General features: G+C 36.6%; 1 protein-coding gene across 1 annotated transcript; it reads right to left on the bottom strand.

Annotated features, from left to right (window-relative positions):
* Positions 1-3: 3 nt before the first annotated feature.
* Positions 4-6,257, bottom strand: LOC113717918 (uracil-DNA glycosylase, mitochondrial-like). The gene is made up of 7 exons (XM_027242764.2): positions 5,695-6,257; positions 4,863-5,086; positions 4,186-4,344; positions 3,535-3,565; positions 3,058-3,193; positions 1,038-1,121; positions 4-356 (listed from the first exon to the last, which is right to left on the bottom strand). The coding sequence occupies exons 1-7, from the start codon at positions 6,020-6,022 to the stop codon at positions 290-292; spliced, it is 1,029 nt and encodes a 342-aa protein (XP_027098565.1). The 5' UTR covers positions 6,023-6,257; the 3' UTR covers positions 4-289.
* Positions 6,258-23,526: the final 17,269 nt, after the last annotated feature.

Below are 23,526 nucleotides of genomic sequence, written 5' to 3'. Positions count from 1 at the left end.
ACATGATAAATTCAGCAACTTTAATAATGTGTCTACAAGGTGTACAAAAGGAGTTCCAGCACCAGGTGATCATAATTAAATGCTACATGCTAGAGTGCACACTGTCTGTGACCCACTCGGCAAAATTAAAAGGTCTCAAAAATCATCACTTTTGAATTACTGGAACTAACAGTTACAATTAACTAACTAAATCTTTCACTTATCTTGTTATGTTATGCACATAAGCACAAGAAGATCACTTCCAGCTGCAGGCAAAATCATGTTCAGAAACAGAAGTTTGCCTTCTGCACTATAGTTGCCAAATAATGGGAGAAATTCCCATTTTCTCCAAAATCTGGTTTGTCCGAGAGAAATGCCTGCACATACAAAACATGGTTTTCTGAAGTTAACAATACAGAATAAAATCATTGCTTCAGTCACTAAAGTTTCATTTTCAAAGAATGGAATAGAGTTTATAGGTAGATTATCCAGAAACACGTAAGGCAGAATGAAACCTATCCCAACATTATCTATCTTAAGTATGTCTTCAAAAGATACTTGTAAGTACATTAGCAGAAAAATTGCAATCTCACTAGTTACTGTAGCCTTTAGCATTAACAACTGACAGAGTTAAGAGCAGGAAAACAAAAAAAGCATTGACATTCTATGTCACTAAATAGGATTTTTCTTCATTCCTTCTCTCACAGCACAGGCAAGGCATGGCAGGTCTCTTGGGCCAGGAGCCATCAATTTGGTAAGATTCAAAGGCATGTTTTTACGTAAAGAATACATGGGATTTTCTCGCTTCAAGGTGCATTGGTGCAAAGTGACATGGTGTCCCATTAACAATTTGGTATCTCACTTTGCAAGTGGTTCATTTAGCTGAAAATCCACATACTGACATTCCAAGACCTAATTCAAAACTCTGATCCCATTGCATCATCCAAGACTCACAAGGAAATAAAACCCCACATGTGAAATCTACAACAAATGATGTAGTACATTTTCTCAAGAGATGTTTAAGTAAACTGGCATAGTCATCTTGAATTGATAGAGACCTGCAGCCAAAGAAGCCCCGATTTGCAGATAAACCAGATGGATGGGCTGCCTTGAGAATGTGATGCTTTGTTTCATCGATCAACCTGTCCAAAGCCCAAAACAAAATCTTAAGATTGCTGTGGACAATCTATAGAATTTGAAGGGGTAGATTAGTAGAAAGGGACAAAATAAATGTCATTCAGTAAGTTGATGCTTCCTAGAACTATGAGCTCTCTGCTCCATTTAAGAAACTAGAATCAATCCTCTGTTGGAATTCCAATTATGACATGCGGTTAACAAACAAGTTGCAAAGCAAAACTTCAATCTAGTCAAGCATGCAATTTTCAAGCTTCCTTTTCTTAAATAGAGAACAGCACGACACGTCCACAAACATTAAATCTGTCTCACTTGAAACTTGGTTCATCCCCAGGGATCATTGTTTTGGATGCACAAACAGATTTAAATGAAAGGGACTTATTTTGTTCCGCACAAGCTAGACTGTTTCCATGGAGTCATTATTAGCAGCAGCAGTCAAGAATCATAGGATGTAAGGTTACCATGATCACAAGTTAAAACTTTTGTGTAAATCCACTACTACAGCTAGAAAGTTGGATTTCTCAAGCTATGCACCAATTAAAACCAAGAAAACTCCAAATAACCACGATCATTGTGTTGGAATGATTCAACCAGTAAGAGGTCCTAGTGAAGAAGAAAAAGCATCAATATTTGTGTTGTTTTAAGGTAGACCTGCACTCTGTTGAATGGTTCACTGTAAAAATTGATAAACACGTACACAGAAGCACCACAGAGGAGATGCAATTGAGGTTTATGGAGTAGCTTTGTGACCCAGAATGAGGCTTAATGGAAGTTGAAGATGCAGATGGTTAGTAGGGAACACTGAATACTAGGTGAATTGCCAATTTAAAACTATTTGACTCTGTTCTATAACGAGTAACTTTGCCGTTCAATACTTTATTAGCCATGTTTTGCCATTATTAGTGAATGGTTACCAAAAAAATTCACTCCTTATCCTCATCTAGAAGCATTTACGCACTAAGGTCATAATATGCTGATCCTCTGTATCGCAACTAGAGAGAGAACAATACCGTACTATGAAGTGAACTTTGTAGATTAAACTGCTAGAGAATCATGGCGCTAAAGACAACTCCCTAGCGGGAGCCATCGGTGTTTCACTTGGTTGTGCAGATCCCCCAACCAGTCTAAAACCAATTTAACTAACCGCAAGAAACAAAAGAAATATTGGTGAATAATCTAAGAGTTTACACAAATATCTTATGCTCGTTAAAGATGAACCAAAAAAGTCCAAAAACTGGAAAGCAAAAGAGAGTCTAAAAGTGTTAACCTCACAATGAGGTCTTCCATTCCAGTTTAAAGTTTGAAATATTTTAATTTTAGAGAGTCAAAGACTTCCGATGTATAGAGCAAATTACCCACCCTCATTAGTTTCTTCACATTTTGACATATTGGTGCTGAGGTGATGTTTGCTTGTTCACTTTGTCAAATTTACATGAGGATAACAGTTTCCAAAACTTGTAAAATTCAAGTGCTTTAGTTTCCCTTTAGGATGCATTGACCTCAATGCCGTGCTGCTCAATGTTCTACTTGATAAGACCATGGCAAAGCATCAAGAATACCATGACTATAGAGACACTACAAAAGAAATGTAATTAACAGCAGAAAAGCTTGACACTTCGAAATTTAGCAATCTCAATATCTGGATTTTCTTTAATTTCCTATCAGTTAATACTGTGCCTATTTAGGTTGGTACCTCTTCAAGTTCAGATCACCAATATAAGGAGTAGAAAAGAGAAATGTCCAAATCAGGGGTAGCAATATGCACATTACACTTGTTGTTATGGCACTCCATTTGTCTCTCATTCATTTGCAAACATTACAAAAAAGATTTGAGTGCCAGCAGCAAAAAGTGGAGGGAAATGTTGTAACCCATTAAATTAATTGGGAAGAGATTTGTTGAAAGTCCATAAATGTACAGTAAAGCAAGCATACAACTAAAAGTACCTGGCTTTTGCTTGTGCATAATTACCCCAGAGAAGAAAAACAACACCTTTCTTCTCCTGTGAAATTGTCCTGATGACTGCATCAGTAAATTGCTCCCAACCTTTGTTTGCATGGGAATTTGCTTGGCTCTGTTTAACTGAAAAGTAAGTCAAAGGAAACAAATTGTGAAAAAAAGAATAGGTACTATAGGGCTAACTGAAAGTAAAGGATAGAACATACTGGTATCATGGTTTTAATATAGTCTGAGCAATTTTCTTCAAGAAAGAAGATAGATAATGTAGATTGTAAGAAAGCAAAGCTCCAAAACAATGACTAGAAATCAAAATTTGAGATGTTCCTACTTTGTAGTAAAGTTGAAAAAAGCAAATATCAAAATTTGAGATTCCCTCACTGAAAACTCAGGAATATTCATGGATAAAAGATGAGGGAACACCTTTGAAAGTCAATATATAAATTTCAATAGAAACATGAACATACCTGTCAGAACAGCATTCAGCAGTAGAACCCCCTAAAGAATTACATGATCGAATATTAGGCAGTGTTTAACAAGATGAACACTCCCAGCTTTAGACACCATTTAACACAAAGATAACAGAATACAGATGACATTAAGAATAATATGGTAGAACAGCTTTTGGTAACGAGAGAAGCAGATGATATTTTAACTAATTTGATGCTCAGCACTAAGATTTACTATACACTTATGAAACCTAATACGTGAAACCTCACCAATTAAATTGCATAATATGTACATCAAGTTTCCTACCAATATAATATGCAACAGAATAACAAAAGCTTACAAAATTCAAAAGGTAATTGTACAGATGACAAAAAGCACAAAAAAAAACCTAAGAAAGTTTGCCAATACGTGAAACCTCACCAATTAAATTGCATAATATGTACATCAAGTTTCCTACCAATATAATATGCAACAGAATAACAAAAGCTTACAAAATTCAAAAGGTAATTGTACAGATGACAAAAAGCACAAAAAAAAACCTAAGAAAGTTTGCCAAAGAGTCATCGAAGTGAAAATTTTCCAGAACTAAATGCACTTTAAAAAAACATAGGATCTGCATAACTACAAATGTGGAATAAGCTGTACATTACCACCAGATTTAGTAGTACCTGTACAGCCCATCTCTCCAAGTTCCCATGCGAAGGAATTGAACAGCCCAAATCATTCTGAAGCTCCTTATATATATTTACCAGACTCGAAGGGACTTTAACACCTTCAGGCACAGAGAAGGAGAGCCCCATCGCCTGACCAGGTCCGTGATATGGATCCTAGTAGAAGAACCAAAGAAAGTAAAAACTTAACCTTAGCGTAAGCTTTTATGGCAAGCTATCAAAACAAAGTCACTGCTAGGCAACTTACACCCTCTGCTAAATATCCGGATGTTTTTGTCAACAACATCCAATTAGATTGATGACAACTATTAAGATTTCCAACCTTTCAATCATGAAACTCTTATCAGTGAACTCAAATGCACAGGAATTCTTTTAACTATTTAGTGTTTTGTTATCTTATGAAGTAGAGAATCAAAGTTTCTCTTTCTTCAATTCTCTGAGAATGAAGTGTCAAACTTCCTCAAATCAAGCAACAAAAAGTGCTAAATTGTAGTCAACGGTTCAGTTTCAGAAAGTTCCAAATACTTGTATTGCTTCTAAATTTAGGGACGAACATCGACATCAGTGGTTTGTCAGAAACAAGCTAGTAATGAGCAATTCAGACAAGATTCCATGAGTTCAACAGCAAGATTTACAAGAGAAACCCAAACTTATATGGCAAAAATGAAAATCACCTGCCCAATGATAACGACTTTCACTCGATCGAAAGGAGTAGTATTGAGAGCATTAAAGATCAGATGTTGCGGAGGATAAATTGGAAAACCACTCCTTTGAATTTCACTCTCCACAAATTTAAACAGATTTTTCGCATATGGCTTTTGAAATTCCCCTGGTAACTTTCCCAGCCAGGTTTCTTCAACCAACAGCTCCTCCAACTTCACACATCCTACATCCTCACCTATAACATGAAAACTCAAAGTAGCAGACTATTACTTCTCTCGATATCATTGTTTCTACAAAGAAAGATCAAACCTTTACAAACATGAACATCACACAACATTTATTGAATAAAAAAAAAAAGTTGCATAGCAAACAACAAAAGCAAATCAATAAAAAAAAATTCAGGCTAAAAAGGGCCCCAATCAGTAAAGAAGACACATAATGTAATAAACGTATAGATACGTACAAAATGTATTATAAAATGAATTTGCTGACTTCTGTGCAAAATGTATAGATACGTACAGAAGTTCAGTAGATATCCTATCGTTGTAAATGGGGCATGCATCTAAAGCTACTCATAATGCAATAAAATTGACCCAAAAAAAAAAGTTTACCCAATACAAGGAAGATTAACTGAAAGGAATTAAGGAAAAAGCATTTCAGTGATTAAATGTTTTAGAATACAAAAAGGGGAAAACTTTTAAATAAATAAAAAAAAAAAAAAAAAACTTTTGCAACTGACAAAGTATACTACACTGGATAGAGGAACTAAGGGGCACGAATTTGGAATGATAAAGCAAAAAATTAGCTAAATAAGAAGGGAAATAGAGAAATTAAGAAGGTTACATTTGGCAATTTTGTCGGAGCAGAGCTTAAGGTTTCGTCTGGCTCTGGCGAGGGCTTTGTTGAATTCGATCCTGGACTTCTCTTCGGCGGTAAGAATGGAAGGAGGAGTAGAACTTGGTTCGAGTAAACTCGGGTGGGGATTTGACGAAGCTACGTCGTTTTGATCATGCTTACCGCCGTCTATCGGTGAGGACGATGAAGAGCAGAAAGCAGCGAGCTTCGTCGGAGTCGGAGTCGAAGTCGGAGGAGCAGGAGAAGAGACTCGCTTGAGACGCTTGGCAGCGGGTTGTTTGAATAGGTCCATTATCGTCTTTGAGGATGCCGCCATTTCTGTCTTCAGACTCTTCACAGCTGAATTAGGAGTTGAGTAAAATATAGATCTGGTTGTATATTCTGGCGGGAAGAAAGAAAGCCCGGTTAGGCCGAAAAGTTAAAAAGAGGTAAAATGTCGAAATTTGTCCGCGAACAAGGACAATGCAGAGTACGATTTCGTGTTATGGACATCGGTTCATTGAATTGCATCCGAGCTGGAGCAGCTAGAGTAGTTTAAGAATTGTATATATTTAGATTTTGTCAAGCTTAATTGAGGTTATATATAGAAGTAGAAATTTGACCCAAAAAAAAAAAGCTTAATTGAGGTTAAATATGTATATATTGTTTGAGGTCAGTTTATTTAGGCTTTTTTTTTCCCGAACATAATAGATTCTGAATCTTTTAGTAAATCTTAGATTTTTTAGAAGAAATATTTGACTTACACACAATAGAGCCTTAAAACTTTTTTAGTGGTTAACTACTCTAGGAATAACTAGAGTAGTTTGTAAGACTTGCGTCATTTTGAGGCAATTATGACCCACATGATTGATTCTAAAATGATTGATATCATAATTAATTGATTGATATTTTATAAATAATTAATTAGTATCTCCTATTAGATAATGATTGGTGATTGATATCCTGATTAATTGATTGATATTTTATCAATAATTAATTAGTATCTCTCATTTGTTAATGATTGATTGATATCTTTATTAATTGATATCTTATTCAATTAGTTAATCAATCAATTAGTCAGAAAATATTATTTCAGTTATGAATTTTGGCAAGATTTTCTTAATGGAAGGAAATCCTAGAGATTTTTGTATTTGTCAGTAAGGGTCCCTAACCTAGTCTATAAATAGCATGTGGTATTCCATCAATTGTACACTTTTGAGTTAGACATAGGTTAGAAGATCCTTATTTTAAATTCTCCTTCTACTTTCCTTCTTCTACATATTTTGTTTTGTTAGAATAAACAAGGAGTTAAAGACACAAGAAGTGATTAACTTATGCTTGACAACAATGGATAGAGGTAACTGTATTTAGATTTTCGATGCATAGTACATTCATATGTACTTAGTTAAGTTTAACATAGTTGGTTGTCAAGTTAGGTGAATAAAGTTAAAATAATAAATGAGTTTGAATTCGGTGAATAAAGTTAAAGCTCCAAATGTGCCTGAGTTCGAAATCAAGTTTGATACAAATGAACTTTGAGTTTAAACTAGAGTTTTAAAAGTTTGACTTTATTCGATTATACGAGTGTAATCAAATACTTGAATTTGACTTTTTTGAAAAATATATAGGTAGTATTAAATTTCAAACTTGGCGAAAGCATTCGCACAAAATTCCAATGTGGAGACAGTATTGAAAATCAAGAACAGATTGATGAAAAAAAGCGTCACTTTAACTAATTTGAAATCTAACAGGGTACAGCTGTGAGTCCTTTTACAAAAGAAGAAATATTCCCTTCATTTTTCTTCTTTCCCTTCATCATTGAGAAACATGAAGATTTGACTAGACACTTGAAGGATTGAATAGATTTTGAGAAAAAAAATGTCCTATGATCTATCTTTTGACTTGATGATTTCGGAATTTAGCAACACTTGGGGATTCGACAACTCAAAAAATATGAAAATTTACCTAAATTGTGATTGACTCGAGGATCGAAGAACATAAATCCCTGCGTAGAAAGTTCAAGGACTTGGAGATTGACCACGACTTGAAGGATTTGGCTTAGGGTAGAGCACCAAGGATTTGAAGATTTGCTGAACTTCGAGGACTTGGAAAAATTTTGAGGACCTGAAGGATTTGTCTAGAGAAATTTGATGCAGATTTGAGAGACTTGATGCATATTTTCTTGGATTATCTTGCCTGAAGGAGGGAAGCACGCTAGTTATAGGTCTTGTTTGGTAGACAAGTTTTTTGTCAAGTTTGTATGTTACAAGTTTTTTTAAAATTTTAACTATGATAATCTCAAAAAAAATTTCAAAATTTTTAAACTATACATTTTAAAATATTCAAAAATTTACCCACTTAAAAAAAATTTTTAAAAATTTCTATATATAATAAGTTGCAGTAAAATTTTAGACAAACACCCAAAAATCTCACTTGCCAAACGGGCCCGTGGTTTTCTACAGATTATTCGTGACTAAAGATACCCATTGGTAACAACAAAGTTTCGGTTAGCCCATCACGGACCAAAATGTCTAAATCAACCCATTAATATGAAGTCTAGCATTTGTTTTGGGTCATGATTTAACTAAGCCCAATCATTTGTTTCATAAAGAAATGGCCTCTAAGTTGGACTAAATATTTAACTAATTAACCATGAAAACTATATTTATTTATTTTCTTGACTAATTTTTTTTTTCTCAATACGGCAATCAATGTTATAGCTCAGGAAACGTAATTACATCAGGTTGAGCAACTCCTCGTTACATCATTCTTGGCTGCATCTAATAGGCAAGTTGGGAAGGATCCCTTCCAGCATATTTCATTGCAAGAATCAATCGCGAACTTTGCTAACTTTTTTTTTTTTTTCTTTCAGACACAGGGGGTATCCGGGCCTTCGGCCCGACTAGGAGAGGGGAGGCCCTATCCTCTTGGACACGGTAGCCCCAGGCAAGACTCGAAACCTGGTAAGCGTGGCCTGAAGAAGCGCTTGCTACCAGAAGAGCTAACCCAGGGAGGGCACTAACTTGTGACCTACATAAATGTTGTTCCTTTTGATGAAGGGAAAGCAACATTCACTAAACATCATTTTAAATTTCCTTATGTCCTTCTCTTGTGCTTGCAAGTATTTCTCCCATTCATGCACAACTTTGTTGGTAAAATGTCAAAATTTTCTTGACTAATTAAATATCAGAATTTTGATGTCAACAAATGTCTTCATTTCGAAGCTTGGTCGAAAGCTAACTCAACGTTGAAAACAAGTCTAAATGTCCCTGATCCTGAATTTTGCCAAATAAGCAGTCCATTTTTCTTGATAGCTATGAGACTTAATTTGATTTCGTCCAAGACAAATTTCTTTTGAACCAATTTCCAAGCCCATTAACTTGAGCCCACAAAGTGATGGATTACAACCTTTGGTCCACCATGCGGTGCAAAGCGTAAGATTTTGACCCTTGTTGGATAATCAATTCCCACCCCCCCCCCCCTCGCCCCAAACCAACTCACTTCGCGGAGTTAATAAAAATTTGTTATATAATATTATTATAGTTAAATTTTAGCAAATAATCAAGTACTAAAGTATCAATATATCACCAAAATATTATTCACTATAATTTCACAATTGAAACTTATGAAAACAATTGAACAAAAATTATTTGAATACAATCCAACATGATGAAATAAATACAACTAAAGTAGTCAAGGTTTCACTTTTAGCACAAATACAATCACTAATTCATTATTATGCTTGTGCTTTTTTTTTTTGAGAAAAAAATGTCATGGTATTAAGTGTGATTAGGGATTTAGTATAAATATATTAGTAAGTTTAATATAACTAATTAATAATTTCTATTAGTAGACATATATAATTATTAGTACAATTGATAATATCAATTATATTGCATATACTAATATACATTATATAATACGTATAACTAATAATATCATTATCATAAGTTTGTAACTAATTAAATTAAATATTATATATATACACATATATATTTAATTTTTTTAAACAGGTGGCAGGGGAGGCGTACACTTCCCCTCCCCCGGCCCCGTGTCTAAACAGGGGGAAAAAATCCCCTCCCCGCCCCGCCCCATCCCACTCCCCAACCCCCGCCCCATAGCCCCCCGGGAGGAAACTTTTGTTTTGGCACCGCCTAATGTTTTAAACAGTAAATGTGTTTAGATTGCAAATTATTTCACATAATATTTGACTTGTATCATAAATATATTTTTAAATTTACTTTTTTATATTTTTAACTATTATTTTATTTCACATACATCATATTACAAAAAATATTATAGTAATTATTCCAAATAATACTCTATCCAAATACATTCATTGTTTTAAAACCCAGCTTGTGACGCCCCCACTTTTCCTAAGGGCGAACCCGAGGGTATCGGCGGGACGCCTGCCTAGCTCGCTCCAGGACTCAAAACACAAAGCAAATAAAATTATAAAAACCAAAAGAGTACTACTCACAATATATTCAATTCCAAAAGAGTATTTACATCCTCAAAAGGAGTTATCCAAACTACTACATTATCTTATGCTAATAACCAAAATATAAAGTAGACCCAAAGAGGGGTCCTTATACAGGTCACTAAAACAAGAAAAACATCTTAGTTCCCCGGCTATTACAAACCAAGCCTAACTATACTAGTGATAGTGCCAAAAGTTCCCCGCGTCGGCCTCTGTTAAGGAAAACAAAGGGAAAGGGGTAAGCTATATGCTTAGTAAGTAAATAGGGGTAAAAAATAAATTTCACATTAAAACGAACAATTACGTCACAAAGATGTCAAATCAAAATATCAAAGTAACAACACAAGTTAAGGATACAGGTTGGCTCCAAAGCCACGTCATGTGCCATATGTGACCTCCTGTCGACACTCCGTCGACCACCGATAAGGGTCCGTAGAACTCCACTTACTCCCACCGTACACCTTATCACCCACACTGGCCAGTCACCTCACAAAATGGCTCGAGCAAACGAAACAAAATTTAACTTGATTCACAAGCTCGGTTCACAAACTTGGTTCACAGAACCACAAACTTGGTGACCTTAAGACTAGGTTGGACTGGTTTCGACCAAACCCTGGCCGGCTCGAATAGTCCGTCTAGGTCTTGAGATCGGGCCCACAACTTCATCATATTTCACAAATTTCACAAAAGTCACCCCGAGCTACAAGCTCAAGGGGTTCAGCACCAAAATAATTCATATATACACAGCTCATAAAGAAGCACAAGTACAAATTAGGGTTTAGGTCGAGTGTGATTAAGTACACCCTCGCCTAAGTACCCTCTCATCCACACCAAAGCACATAAGCAAGTTATACACAAAAACGGCCTGAATACTTACTCAAATCACAAAACAGTACAAGTGCAAAAATCACTTCGGGTGTAACAGCTAGTTGGCCCCACCGGCTCCGTCTAACTCGCCACCGTCTGTAATAGAAGGTTGTACCATATTATTACACAAACGGCTACTAAAGTGCATAAATCAAGCAAAACGGCAACATTGGCACATGCATGCACAAAAACGGCTTACGGAAGTAGGAAGGGCAACGTGACCGTTTTAGACTCAAAAACTGTTTTGAACGCAATTGAAGCTACAAGTGTCGGATCAAAGTGCATGAGGTACCGTTGCGAAGCTAAGAGGAAGGGCTACAACTTTCGTGAAAACACCTTAACCTAGATCTGAACGAACATAGGTCAAAATTATGGAAAATAGTACCAGAAGTTTACACTCTAGGGTAACGGACAGGGTCTGTTGGCCGGACCATAACTCACAGCTCACAAGTCTAAATCAAGAAATTCCAAAGGCGTTATACAGGTATGTCATAATACTAAAACTTTTGGGTCTGTTTGGATCGGTAGTTTTTGTAAAAACTGTTTTTGTAGTCAAACTACAAAAAGTGGTCAACAGCTTTTCACCAAAAAACTACAGTGCCTACTGTAGCAAGACTACACCGTTTTAGCTCCTGAAGAGTAAAAACAGTTTTTCGGTCATGTGATGCCACAGTGTAAAGTTTCTTATCCTTTCTCTGTTGAGCTGAGCTAAGAACGAAGAAGCCTTTGGACATCAGCTCCTCCTTTCGAATTTCGAAGAGCGACCAACCGACGATTTCTGCAAGCGGGGCAGCCCATCGATTCCACGCCTCAAGCCCGGCAGCTAAGAGTTAATTGGAACGAAGCTTGAGCTACACAAACAACTTTGCGCTTCACCTGAGCTTGCTGCGGGCAGATCTGCAATTGGAGTCACACGCTGTAGATTCTTTTCGTTGAGGTGCCCTTACGCGATTATCACTCGCTCGGCCCTGCTACAGTAGTTAATTCGTGAAGATATTGGCGGTACGCTGCTGCATCCCACAAGAAGTTCGGTGAAGCCTCCTCTTTTTCAAGGAACTTGCAGGTGAGTTCGTTGAGTTTTGGGTTTATTCGTACAGAGTAGGGCTACAGTTGAAATTTTTTATCCAATGTCGCAGTCTAAATTGATGTCTCTTTCTTCGCCTTCAATCTGTTTCCGACGATTGGAAAAAAAATAGTGACTGAACATCAAGTAGTAGATTTAAACTTGTTCAGCGTCTTTCATATTGGTTCTTAACTGTAAATTATTGAAAACATTTCTTCACAACTTCTTTTGATTTGGGATTGCTCATTGCCGACGATCATCTTTGTTATGCACATTCAGTGTTATTGGAATAGGCGCTTGACTTGTTTGCCGCATAATTTTTCATATAATTGACCCTCTTCAGAGATATAAATGTACTCCAATGTATAATTTGTTCCGAACCAAACGGTGGCTGTAGTAGATTCAAAATGCTGGTTGTAGTATATTTGTGTATTTTCACAGTCTTGCTGAGTAATTTGCATGAGTTTGGGGACCTAATTTCTTCCATTTTATGTAAGTACTGCGGCTGCAGCTACTTCATTGTCCTTTTATTGTCTCCTCCTTGGAGCTACATGCCCCCTGTGACGCGGCGTGCTTGGAAGGGTAAGTTAGACTTGTCAGTTGGTCTAATTCTGTTGAAGTTTAGTCAATTAAATGACCTCTAGGATTGTATTTTCTATATATACTTCACAGTCTTGCGAAGGAGTAGGGGATTTAGCAATTGTTGTTCGCTGTCAGCTCAGGGAGAAAACGATTTGCAACTATGCATAACTAATTACTTCAAGGTTAGCCAATTGCATTTAGCCTTCTACTTACAACCACATGTGCGACTGCCTTCTCCATTTTTATATGACAACGAGGACACATTTGTCTGTTTTTTGACTCTTATGCCCAATTTTCTTGTTTATGTATCCTAAAGAGAAATAAGATGAAACCGTCAAAAGGGAAGTACTCAGAACGTAACAGTTTCACATCTGAACATGAATTTGCGTTTGCCGAACATCTACTGCATATGCATAGGAATGGAGAGATATCGTCTCAAAACATCGGGAGCCATGTCATCCCCGAGGTTACTAACATGCTTCTTCAGAGGTTCGGAATTCCATTTCCCAGCAATAGTATTCGGTCGAAGTACTATGCCCTTCAGAGCATCACTAGGCTTTACATTTCATTCAAGAAACGGGGCACCGGTATGGGGTGGGACTCAACGAACTACACCTTCATGATGGATGATGAACGATGGAGCCAACTGGTTCAGGTATAGCTTGCTGGTTTCTTACTTTTAAGCCATTTGGAATTATTAAAAACTGCCCCCTCTTTGGATTTTCTCTTCCCCCTTGGATATAACTATTTCCCTGCTGGATTTACTTGTTGGTTTCTGTATTTAAGCCAATCTGAACTATTGAAAACTGTCCCCCCCCTTGGATTTTCTTTTCCCCCTTTCACTAACTGTCCCCCCGTACTATGCCCTTTACTTGCTGGTTTCTCGTTAGGCCAATTGAAATTATGCAAATCTGTCTCCCCTTTGGATTTTATCTTCACCCTCGCAGTTTAACTGTCCCCCTCCAAGCGCTTAGCCATCTGGTTTCTTACTTTTAAGCCATTCGGAATCGATAAAAACGGTCTCCCTGTTGGATTTTATCTTCCCCCTTGCATTAACTGTTCCCCCCTTGGATTTAATTGCTGGTTTCCTAACTCTAATGCAATCATATGTTTTTCAGAGTTGCATTCATTGTGCTTTTGCTGTCTTCTGCTTTGTTGTAGGTGAACCAGGCATACGCTAGATTCTACAACTGCTCATGCCTACTTTATCACGTGCTCGAAGAAGTTTTCATGAATCGAGGGGCGACTGGGGATTTCAGCGCTGGATATGGAGATTCACCGCCCAACTCGGCCGACAAGCAGCAAATGGAGAGAGCTGCTAGACGCTATTCAGGAAAGGGGGTTGTGGACGTGGATTCCTCCGAGGAAAACGTTCCCTCACAGCCTGTGAGTCGGAAAGGGAAACAAAAAGTTAAGAATAGCAAAGGGAAGCGCAGATCGGGTGACATGTCTTGCGATTCCTTCTCCTCACCATCGTACCCCCAATTCCAGCAGTACGTCCGCGTCCTAGACAACATTGACACACATTTGAGCTGTAAAAAGAGCAAGAGCGAGAGTGCAGAGGTCTCTTCACCTTCGAAGAGTCAAAAGGCTGTTGTAGATGACGATGCGGAGTTAGAAGCTGCAATGGTGCCTCTCTGCGCGCTTGGGCTAGACATAAATGTTCACCTTAAGATGGCCGATCTCCTCCGGTCCAAAGCGGAGCGTATCATTTGGTTCTCCTGCACCACAGACGATGCCCGACTTGCGTTTGTGAGACATCGAGGGCTCCTCCCACCCGCATAGATGCTCATACCATCCGAGTTTTAGTCGTGGCAGCCCACTTGGATTGTCTTTGTGTCCCCGAACATGCAATTCCACTATTTCGCTTTTTATTTTCGTTTGATGTAGTTTGGCCTTGGAAACTTTGACGGCGGTTTTTTCTATTTGTGTACCCCGAATGAGTCTATTTTTTTTCTGAATTTTAATGAATCGATTTAGTGACCTTTTAATTGCTGTGTGTGCTCGTTCGAACAGATTGTTGCAACTTTAGGCTGTGTGTGATAATAGGCTTTGTTACAGTGTCATAAGCAGGGATAAGATGATTTAATCGTTTGGTAACGTTTGGAATTGGCATAGTTATACTTGATTTCAAATGTTCATTAAACAGCTGGCCAATTCTTTGCCTTCGGTCGAACCTAGTGAGAATTTTAGATTGCACTAGTTGTTCTATATCATGTTGCCTAGGTATTCACCATACCTAGGGATTGTATAGGATTTGTGGTACATTTGTAGCCAAGCTTCGCAACTTGTTAACTTGGAAACTGATAGCTAAGCTTCTTGGCCAGGTATAAATTATACCAGACGACTAGAATGTTTTGCGGATTTATTGTTCCATAGGTGTGCAACTTGTTAACTTGGAAACCAGCAAGTATGCTTCTGTTGGAAACTTGTATTTGTGAAACTCCAAACTTCTTATTTTGCTAGGCTTTACATTTATAAAAGTAGGTTCAAATAGCCGGAGCATTGTTATCATAATAGGAACAAGATGCCCCCCAATTCATAAGTTGTTATCTGATTGTTCTATATCAAATTTTTGTGCATATAGCCAGAGCATTGTTGGGTTCTATTTTTAATCCTTTTGATTCCTTTCTTTGCAGGGTATCCCGAATTTTTATTGCACACTTGATACTGATAGCAGTGCGATGGATAATCAGGGACATATTCAGGGCGGGTACTTGGATGACGAGACGGACGATGTTGATTTCGATAACATCCTTTTGGGAGTTGTGCTCCTAGGCTTCATGTTTTTCGACCCACGCTTTAACCGAGTTCCCAGAAGAAGAAGAGTTAGAGATAGTGTGCTCTCGGGGAGGGACTATGTGCTTGAGCTGATAAACGGACATGAGGACAGAATTATTGAAAACATGCGCTTGGATGTTCCCCAATTCTTGATGTTGTGTGATTTGTTGGTTCAGCGTGGTTATTGGCATGCATATCCTTCACATCAGGTGGGGGTTCATGAATCCGTTGCATTAACTCTAATGTGCCTGAGCCATGATGAGCGGCACCGTGTTCTAGCCGAGCGGTTCCAGCATTCCACGGAGACGATAGATCGACATGTTCGTCGTGTGTTACGAGCATTAGTTCGCCTCGGTTGTGATCTCGTTAGGCCAACAGACTTCGATGGGACTCACCCAAGAATTTTGAACAATGCATCACTCATGCCGTGGTTCCGGGTTTGTGTTTTTTAGCATTTTATTTCAACTTTTTCGCAACTCAAATTTCAATTTACAATTTATTGAAATATTGTATGGGGCTTTGTATAGGATTGTGTAGGAGCACTAGACGGGACACACGTCTCCGCTTGGTGCAGCTCAGAGATACGAGAGAGGTTCATAAATCGGCATGGTGACTTATCCCAGAATGTGCTTGCTGCCTGCGATCATGATATGCGCTTTGTATATGTTCAAGTCGGTTGGGAGGGCAGTGCTCATGATGCCCGAATTCTCCAAGATACCTTGCTAGATCCGAATTCGGGTTTTCCTATGCCACCGCCGGGTATGTGATAAACTTTTTATGTTTCAAGATAGGCATTGGCAGATTATGCATAATTATGTGGTAGATATTTTCAAGACCTTACATAAACAAAATCAAGAAGAACCTATTTCTGTATTAGTAATCAAAGCCTTTTAACCATCAACTTGACATCATTGACAGGGAAATATTATGTGGTAGATGCTGCTTATAGAAATATGCCAGGTTTTATGGCACCGTTTAGGGGAGCACAGGGCACACAGCATGAACGGGCAGCTAAACGTCTGTTCAATAGGTGGTGTGCATCGGTTAGAAATATTATTGAGCGCACATTTGGGGTTCTTAAGAAGCGTTTTCCAATACTCAAGGGTCCAATGCAGAATTATCTAATAGCAACACAAAATAATATTGTGCTTGCATGTTGTACTTTGCACAATTTTATGCGTGCATACTCCCCAGCAGATGAGTACTTCAACGAAGAAGCAACCCTCGGAGCCATAGCTGATGCACAGATAGCAGGGGAGCAACAGCAGGCGGGCCAACCCATCGATATGTCGGAGCAGGGCATCTTTAATTGGAACGAAGATCGGCGGGCAATGGCGGCGCACATGTATTGGAATGCGCATAACTAGGGGACACTATGAGGCTTTGGACCGATAGGCCTAGAAATAAAAAAGTTTAATACGCTTTGATTGAAAAACATGTGATTTCCGCTTGATTTCGAATTTGTGTCAGTGTTATCGTGTTATGTCTTTCAGGACTCGATTGTTTATCTTATATATGCTAACTCGTGGTTTGCACTACCTCCATATGTGCACCTCAATGCTAATTGCACCATGTGTTTGTGGATGATATTGTACAAAAATCCCTTAAACAAGCTGGCTCCGTTTGAATCACGCAGTTTTTGGGGGTAATTATTAGAAAAATTTTGCTTTAATCCAATTTTTAGAAATATTTTGAAATATTTTTAACGAATATTTTGAGATATTTAAGAATAGAAGAGTTTTTAAAATATATTTTGAGATATTTTTTAAAATTTTTAAAAAAAAAACAAGTTAAGTTCCTCTTGTTACTCCAAAATTTGTTAATTGGCTGTAGTGTGCTACTTCTCATATTTGGTCATTGAAAATTTTCCCATCTTTATAAAAGGTCACTTTTGCTTTGTTGCTGAAGTTATTGGGCAATTATCTAATTCTTTTATATTCACTTTTAATAAGAAGGTGTTTTTGAAATACTGTTCAATCCAAACGCAGGTATTTTTCAAAAACACAGAGTTTTTCAAAACAAGAATCCAAACGTTACATGAAGTTTTTCAAAAAATGCTACAGTTAAGTTTTTTAAAAACACCTCCAAAAACAGGTGATCCAAACAGAGCCTTTATGTTTTGGCCAAAACCTGAATCAATACCGAGCAGGGTGAAAAACGGGTCCAAAGTTCCTGTCAGAACTGTCCAAATTCAAAGGCAGTTCTGACAACCGTTCTTGTTTTGGTCATAACTAGAGCTACGGAACTCGGATTTGGATGCACTTTATACCATTTTGAAGCTAAGACCAAGATCTACATTTCTTATGAAGGGATCAACACCCAGTTCGCACGTTATCCAGGTGAACCGAGCATGGCCAGAGGCCAAATTTGAAAACGTAACACAATCCAGTGTTCCAAACAGGAGAGATTGTTTTGGCCATAACTCAGGCTACACTGATCTGTTTGACCTGAAATTTTGCAGGCACATCAAGGACTTAAGAAGCTACAACTTTTATGTTTTGAGTAGCTTCCGAATCAGCACACAGCATAAAGAAAAACAGAGCCCATGTTCGGATTTGTGAGCTGCCCTGTTTCCAGTTTTGCCGGTTTTTAAACTTTGCAAACACATGGTCCATTGCTATGAGTCTTATACAAGTTTTCTAACCAATTTCATGCCAAATAATACTACCTATACCAGATTCTAAAAGACCTAGCAATGGTCCGAAATTTCTTCCCCAAATTACCAAATATTACCCACCATCTAGATTCCAATTCCACTAGTTCTTTACTAACTTCAAAACGCTAGCCAAGTACACACCAACCTTTCAAGTTCTAACTAAACCAAACTAATTTCCCTTTTTCATTAGGGTTCCATAACAAACCTGAGTTTATTAAGAGTTTACCATTCAAATGACTTAATTACACCAAAAGTTCCATTATCAAGTCTAATCACCAACCCAATTGACTAAGAGAAGCTTAAACCAAAAAGCCCTAATTTCTCATAGCCTTAACCAAAATTTCAGCAACATTATCACTAAATTAACCCATAAAATTACTCTATAACCACCATATACTCACCATATGAACCATAAGAGAGCACAATTACAACAAAAGCATCACTTTTCATGGTTTCAAAACTTAATCACCAAAAACCAACTTTCAAAGAGGATGATTTACCTTTAATTGAAGCTCTGTAGATGATCAAACCACTACAATCAAGTGCCAAGGTTGTTGTTCTAGGCTCCAAGATAAAGTTTAATGGACAAAAGTTGGTGCACCAAAGGGATTTTTCTTCTCTCTTTTCTCTCCAAATTTTCGGCCCTCTCTCTCTTTTTTTCCTATGTTGTTTTGTGATTTAATCACTTGGTTTCTCTTGTATCTTCTAGATATAAGCTTAGTCATAAGCCTAGTCAAGACATTAGAAGATATTTTCTTAACACCCAATCACATAAAAGTTCCCATTTTGCTCCTTTAACCCTTACACTTCAACTTACCTTTTATTCAACTCTTGCTCTTGAACATTTGAACTCCTTACAATTTACTCCATAGACGTAAACTTTATCTAGTCCAAACTAATTAATCTTACTTAGTTTCTCTACTAATCACCCCACTAACTTAATCATCTATACTTAACCATGTATGTTATGCAATTAAACAACAATCGTTTTGTCATGGGAAATATTAAGGGTTTTTAAACCCAACTTAGGGTTCTAATAAATTATAACACTAGAGGTTTTACTAGTTTAGGATTTTCTAACTTTTAAACTTACCTAACCTATATAAAATGGATCGAATCCTATACTAAACCACACACTAGCATAACTAACTCTAACTACAACTCAAACTTGTGATTAATACAAAAACTAGAGTTTTAATCATAACCCAAATTAGGGTTTTCCAATTAACCCTAAAACCCAAATTTTACCACACAAATAATTAGCATCACATAATATCCAACTTAAGGACTAATCGGGGTCTCACACAGCTCGGACCGTCCGATTGGACTGGAAAAACCGTCAATCAGGTTGTTTTTCGGGCTGGTTCAACCCTCAAAATCGGAAGTGCCATAAAAACATTTTCTTTAATGCGAAACGGAAAAATCGGGCAGTTCAACTAGTGAATCGTCAAACCGGAACGATTTTCCTAGAATCGTTTGGGTCAAGGCCGTTGGAGCCAACCACTTATGCAGATCCTATTTTCTAGGCAACCAGCACACCAATTTTGACTAATAGCTAACAATTTGACCTTTTTTTATTCTCATGAATGTCGGCTGAATAGCATGAAGTTTGGCCCACATTTCCATTTCCATGCAACGTTTTAAACTTTTAATTGTCTTATGTTCGCCAATAATGAGATGAAGTCACAACTCACTTTTCCTTTCTTTTTTCAAAATTTCCTCCAACTTCCTTTACTTAAAAACTTGTGGTCACTAACATATCAAAAATAAAAACATCTTGCAATATTAACATCTTGATCTTAAAAGTATGAAAAAACTTAACGTCAATGATTATCCTATACTCGTAACAAAATGTCTGTGTATATTATCTATATCTTTCAACTTTAAATATTAGTCAATTACTCTTAAAATTTGGTCTATCTATTTAAAATGGCTTTATGTTTTAGTTAAGATGACAAACTTAATAGTGTGATCAAATATTATCATTTACTCAATCGTTGCATTTTATTTTTATTATATGCAATAATTCTTTAAAATATTAATAATTATTAATGACGTATTTATGACATCACAGGTCAATTACGATCAGCCCAACGGTTAAACCAGTGACCCGTGATCCAATTTTTTTTTGGTTCAATGAACAATTTGGGTTTCAAAACCTTGGTTTTAAAAGATTCTAAAGCATTTCAACCACTTACTAAGAACCTTCAACATTTCAAAATGAGTAGGAGTCTTAAAGAATAAGTAAACTACTTAAAAACTATAATAAATTGAGTAATGAGTGAAATATTAAAAATTAAAATTTGAATAATTAATAATACTTGATTACTCTCAATGGGCACTCGAGCATAGTATTTTCAAATTCAAATTCGATTCAATTTACTACTCAAGCATCTTAAGCTTGAGTCGAGCACCAAACTACTGATGAGTAGTTTGACTCACTTGAGACGCTTAAGGGAAATAGAGAAATTAAGAAGGTTACATTTGGCCATTTCGTCGGATCAAAGCTTAAGCTTTTGTCTGGCTTTGGCGAGGGTTTTTTTTAATTCGATTCTGGACTTCTCTTCGAAGATGAGAACTCGATTCGGTGGTGACAACTCGATTTGAGTAAAATTGGGTAGGGATTTGATGAAGCTATGTCATTTTGATCATGCTTACGGCCGATCGGTAAGAACGACGAAGAGCAAAAAGCGGCAAGCTTGGTTGTTGTCGTCGGAGTTAAGTCAGAGGAGGAGGAGAAGAGACTCACTTGAGACGCTGGGTAGCGGGTTGTTTGAATAGGTCCATCATCGTCTTTGAGGATGCCACTATTTCTATTTTCGCAGCTGAGTGAGGAGTTAGGAAAAAGATGTTTGGTTGCATATTGTGGCGGGAAAAGGACCGATGAACCAAGACCTTGGGTTGGGCAAAATTGTACATTAATTCTTTTTAAAAAAATGTATTAGCAATTAAATTAAATAACAGCATAAGCAGTATACTATATAGATAATTGGCAGAGTTGTGAACTTACAAAAATAATAATACAAACACTAAGTGCAATATTTTATTCAATTTTGAAGATAACAATAGAACTGCTACTTCAGTATTAAAAATTTATAATTGTCTTTGACGAGTACTCATGAAATTATAATTCATACAAATCATAAAATATAATTCATGAACTATTTGATTGAATATAAAAAGTTATGTGTAATTAAAATATGTTTTCTTCGTCAAAGATAAAAATGAATCAATACAAAATTTAAAGCTATAAGAATCAAATTTGCAAAATATTATAAAACTAACAGCAATAGCACTAGTATCGTCTCAAAAAAATATGCATAAAAACACAGTGTGAGATTTTACTAACCTGTATGATTGTGAAAGAATTTTGTAGAATGTTATACTTGTCACTCCAGAATTCACTAAATAGTTTGTTAGATAGAGATATTTTGGATTTCATTAATTCATTAAATAGTTTGTGAGATATTTTGAAAGATGTTTCTTTATTTTGACTCAAATTTTGAGCTATTAGATTTACATAGATCATGTCTGTAGACACCAAATTTTGAATAATTTGTATGTGGCATCTACTTCATTTTAAATCGCTTGCATTTAGTTCATTGTTGAGTGTTTTGCATTTTTAGTTGTTATTTTTTTAGTTTTATTCATTTTGCCCTTTTAGTTTGTCTATTCATTTTTATTTTGTCATTTTAGGTTTTTAATCACTTTTAAGTTTTAGATTTTAGTTTTTAGTTTTTAGTTTTTAGTTTTTTTAGTTTTTAAGTTTATAGAGTTTTTAGAAAGAAAAGAAAAATCATTTTAGTCATTTTGTTTTTTTTGCTTTCTTGAAAGAAAAATGAAAATGCAAAATCATAAAAAGGAGAAAAAAGAAATTAAAGAAAAAGAGGAAAAGAAGAAAAATTCAAAAATAGGCTTTAGTTGGATTGGAAAAATGAAAAAAAGAGGAAAAAGGAAAAAAGGAAAAATTGTTCACCAAAATATGTTTATTTCTTTAAATTCAATCTTTGGGCACTTTAGTTATTTTTATTAAGTTATTTTGAGAGAAAGAAAATGATGAAAAGAGAAAAATTAAAAATTAAAAAATGGCCATTTTGTTTAGTGTTTTGTTTAAAATTATTTTTGTTTTGTTATAATTATTATTACCTGGTTTGTGTAATTTTGTTATTATTTATTTTATCATTTCTGTAATTATCAAGTTGTATTAGTTTTCTTGAAAAAAAAAAAAAAAAAAAAAGGGATCGTGGCCTGCAAGCTGCATTTTTGGCAGCTTGCAAAGGGCTAACTTCGTACGTGCCATTGAAGGGCAGGATGAAGGCAGAGGCTGGCCTTCATCCTGACCATTCAGTGGAGGGTTTAAGGGCCTTGGAGTTCCATATAAAAGAAAGAAAAACATCAGCTGCAAGAGAGGGTTTTGGGGGAGAGTAAGAACGGCAAAAAGAAAAACTGAGAGCTGAGAGATTGAGAGTGGGGATAGCGAGAGAAAAACTGAAAGAGAGTGGCGGCGAGAGGTTCTGGAAAAAAGAGAGAGATTGGGATTCAGAAAAGAAACAGGAAGAGCAAGAGAGAAAGGGGTCGTCGAGTGACAACCAAGAAAAGCTAGGGAAACTCAGATGGGAAAGGATTGAAACCGAGACTGGGCAAGTGATTAGCGGCAAGAAGGAAAATATATAGAGCAAGAGTGAAAGGGAAAACTGACCGAAAACAGAGAGAAAATTTGGGAAGGGAAGAAACCCAAGGCAAGGAAGAAGGAGATCGTGATTCTTAGCTGCGTACTGGTTCTACTCGAACGAAACCTCTCTGTTTCATCCATCTGTGGAAGGCACCGTACGGCAAGGTAAAAAAAATTGCAGCTTTCCTTGTTGTTTGTTTGTAAAGGTGCTTCCTTTCTTCGTTTCTTTTGCTTACTTTGGGATGTTTTTTTGTTTTGGTGGAATTAGAAGCTTTCCCTGGCTTGCGATAATACCATCACTAGTTTCATCAGAAACAGAAACCCATTACGTTCGTTTTTTTTTTTTCTTTTTCTTCTGTTCTCGTATGTTCACTCATGTTTTTCTGGTTCATATGTCGCTAGTTCGTGTTTTATTGGTTGTGATTGGCTTTTGATGTTTTCTTGTGAGTATAGCATCTGGCTCTTGTCCCTAGAATCTTCATGTTAGGCAAGACACGGTTGTTAGAGTTCTAGGGTTAAATTTAAAATTGGCTGCAGCAAGTTTTCATACTTTCAGTTTTATTGCAATAGATTTTCTTTTCTTTGGTTGTCAAGTTGCGGCTGGTTTGACCCTTTTGATTTTGTGTGTTGTCTGACTATAATACTGTGAACCCATTGTAATCTTTTACGTCAAAAGAAAAGGATTCCAGTTGTTGTATGAAGTCTTGACTGGATCCCTTCGCTGTTTTGCTGCTGTGTTG

This window comes from Coffea arabica, chromosome 11e (genome assembly GCF_036785885.1).
Source record: "Coffea arabica cultivar ET-39 chromosome 11e, Coffea Arabica ET-39 HiFi, whole genome shotgun sequence".
In the NCBI taxonomy this organism is placed as follows: domain Eukaryota; kingdom Viridiplantae; phylum Streptophyta; class Magnoliopsida; order Gentianales; family Rubiaceae; genus Coffea; species Coffea arabica.
Note: the sequence above shows the minus strand (reverse complement) of the source record. Positions and strands in the feature narration are given on the sequence as shown.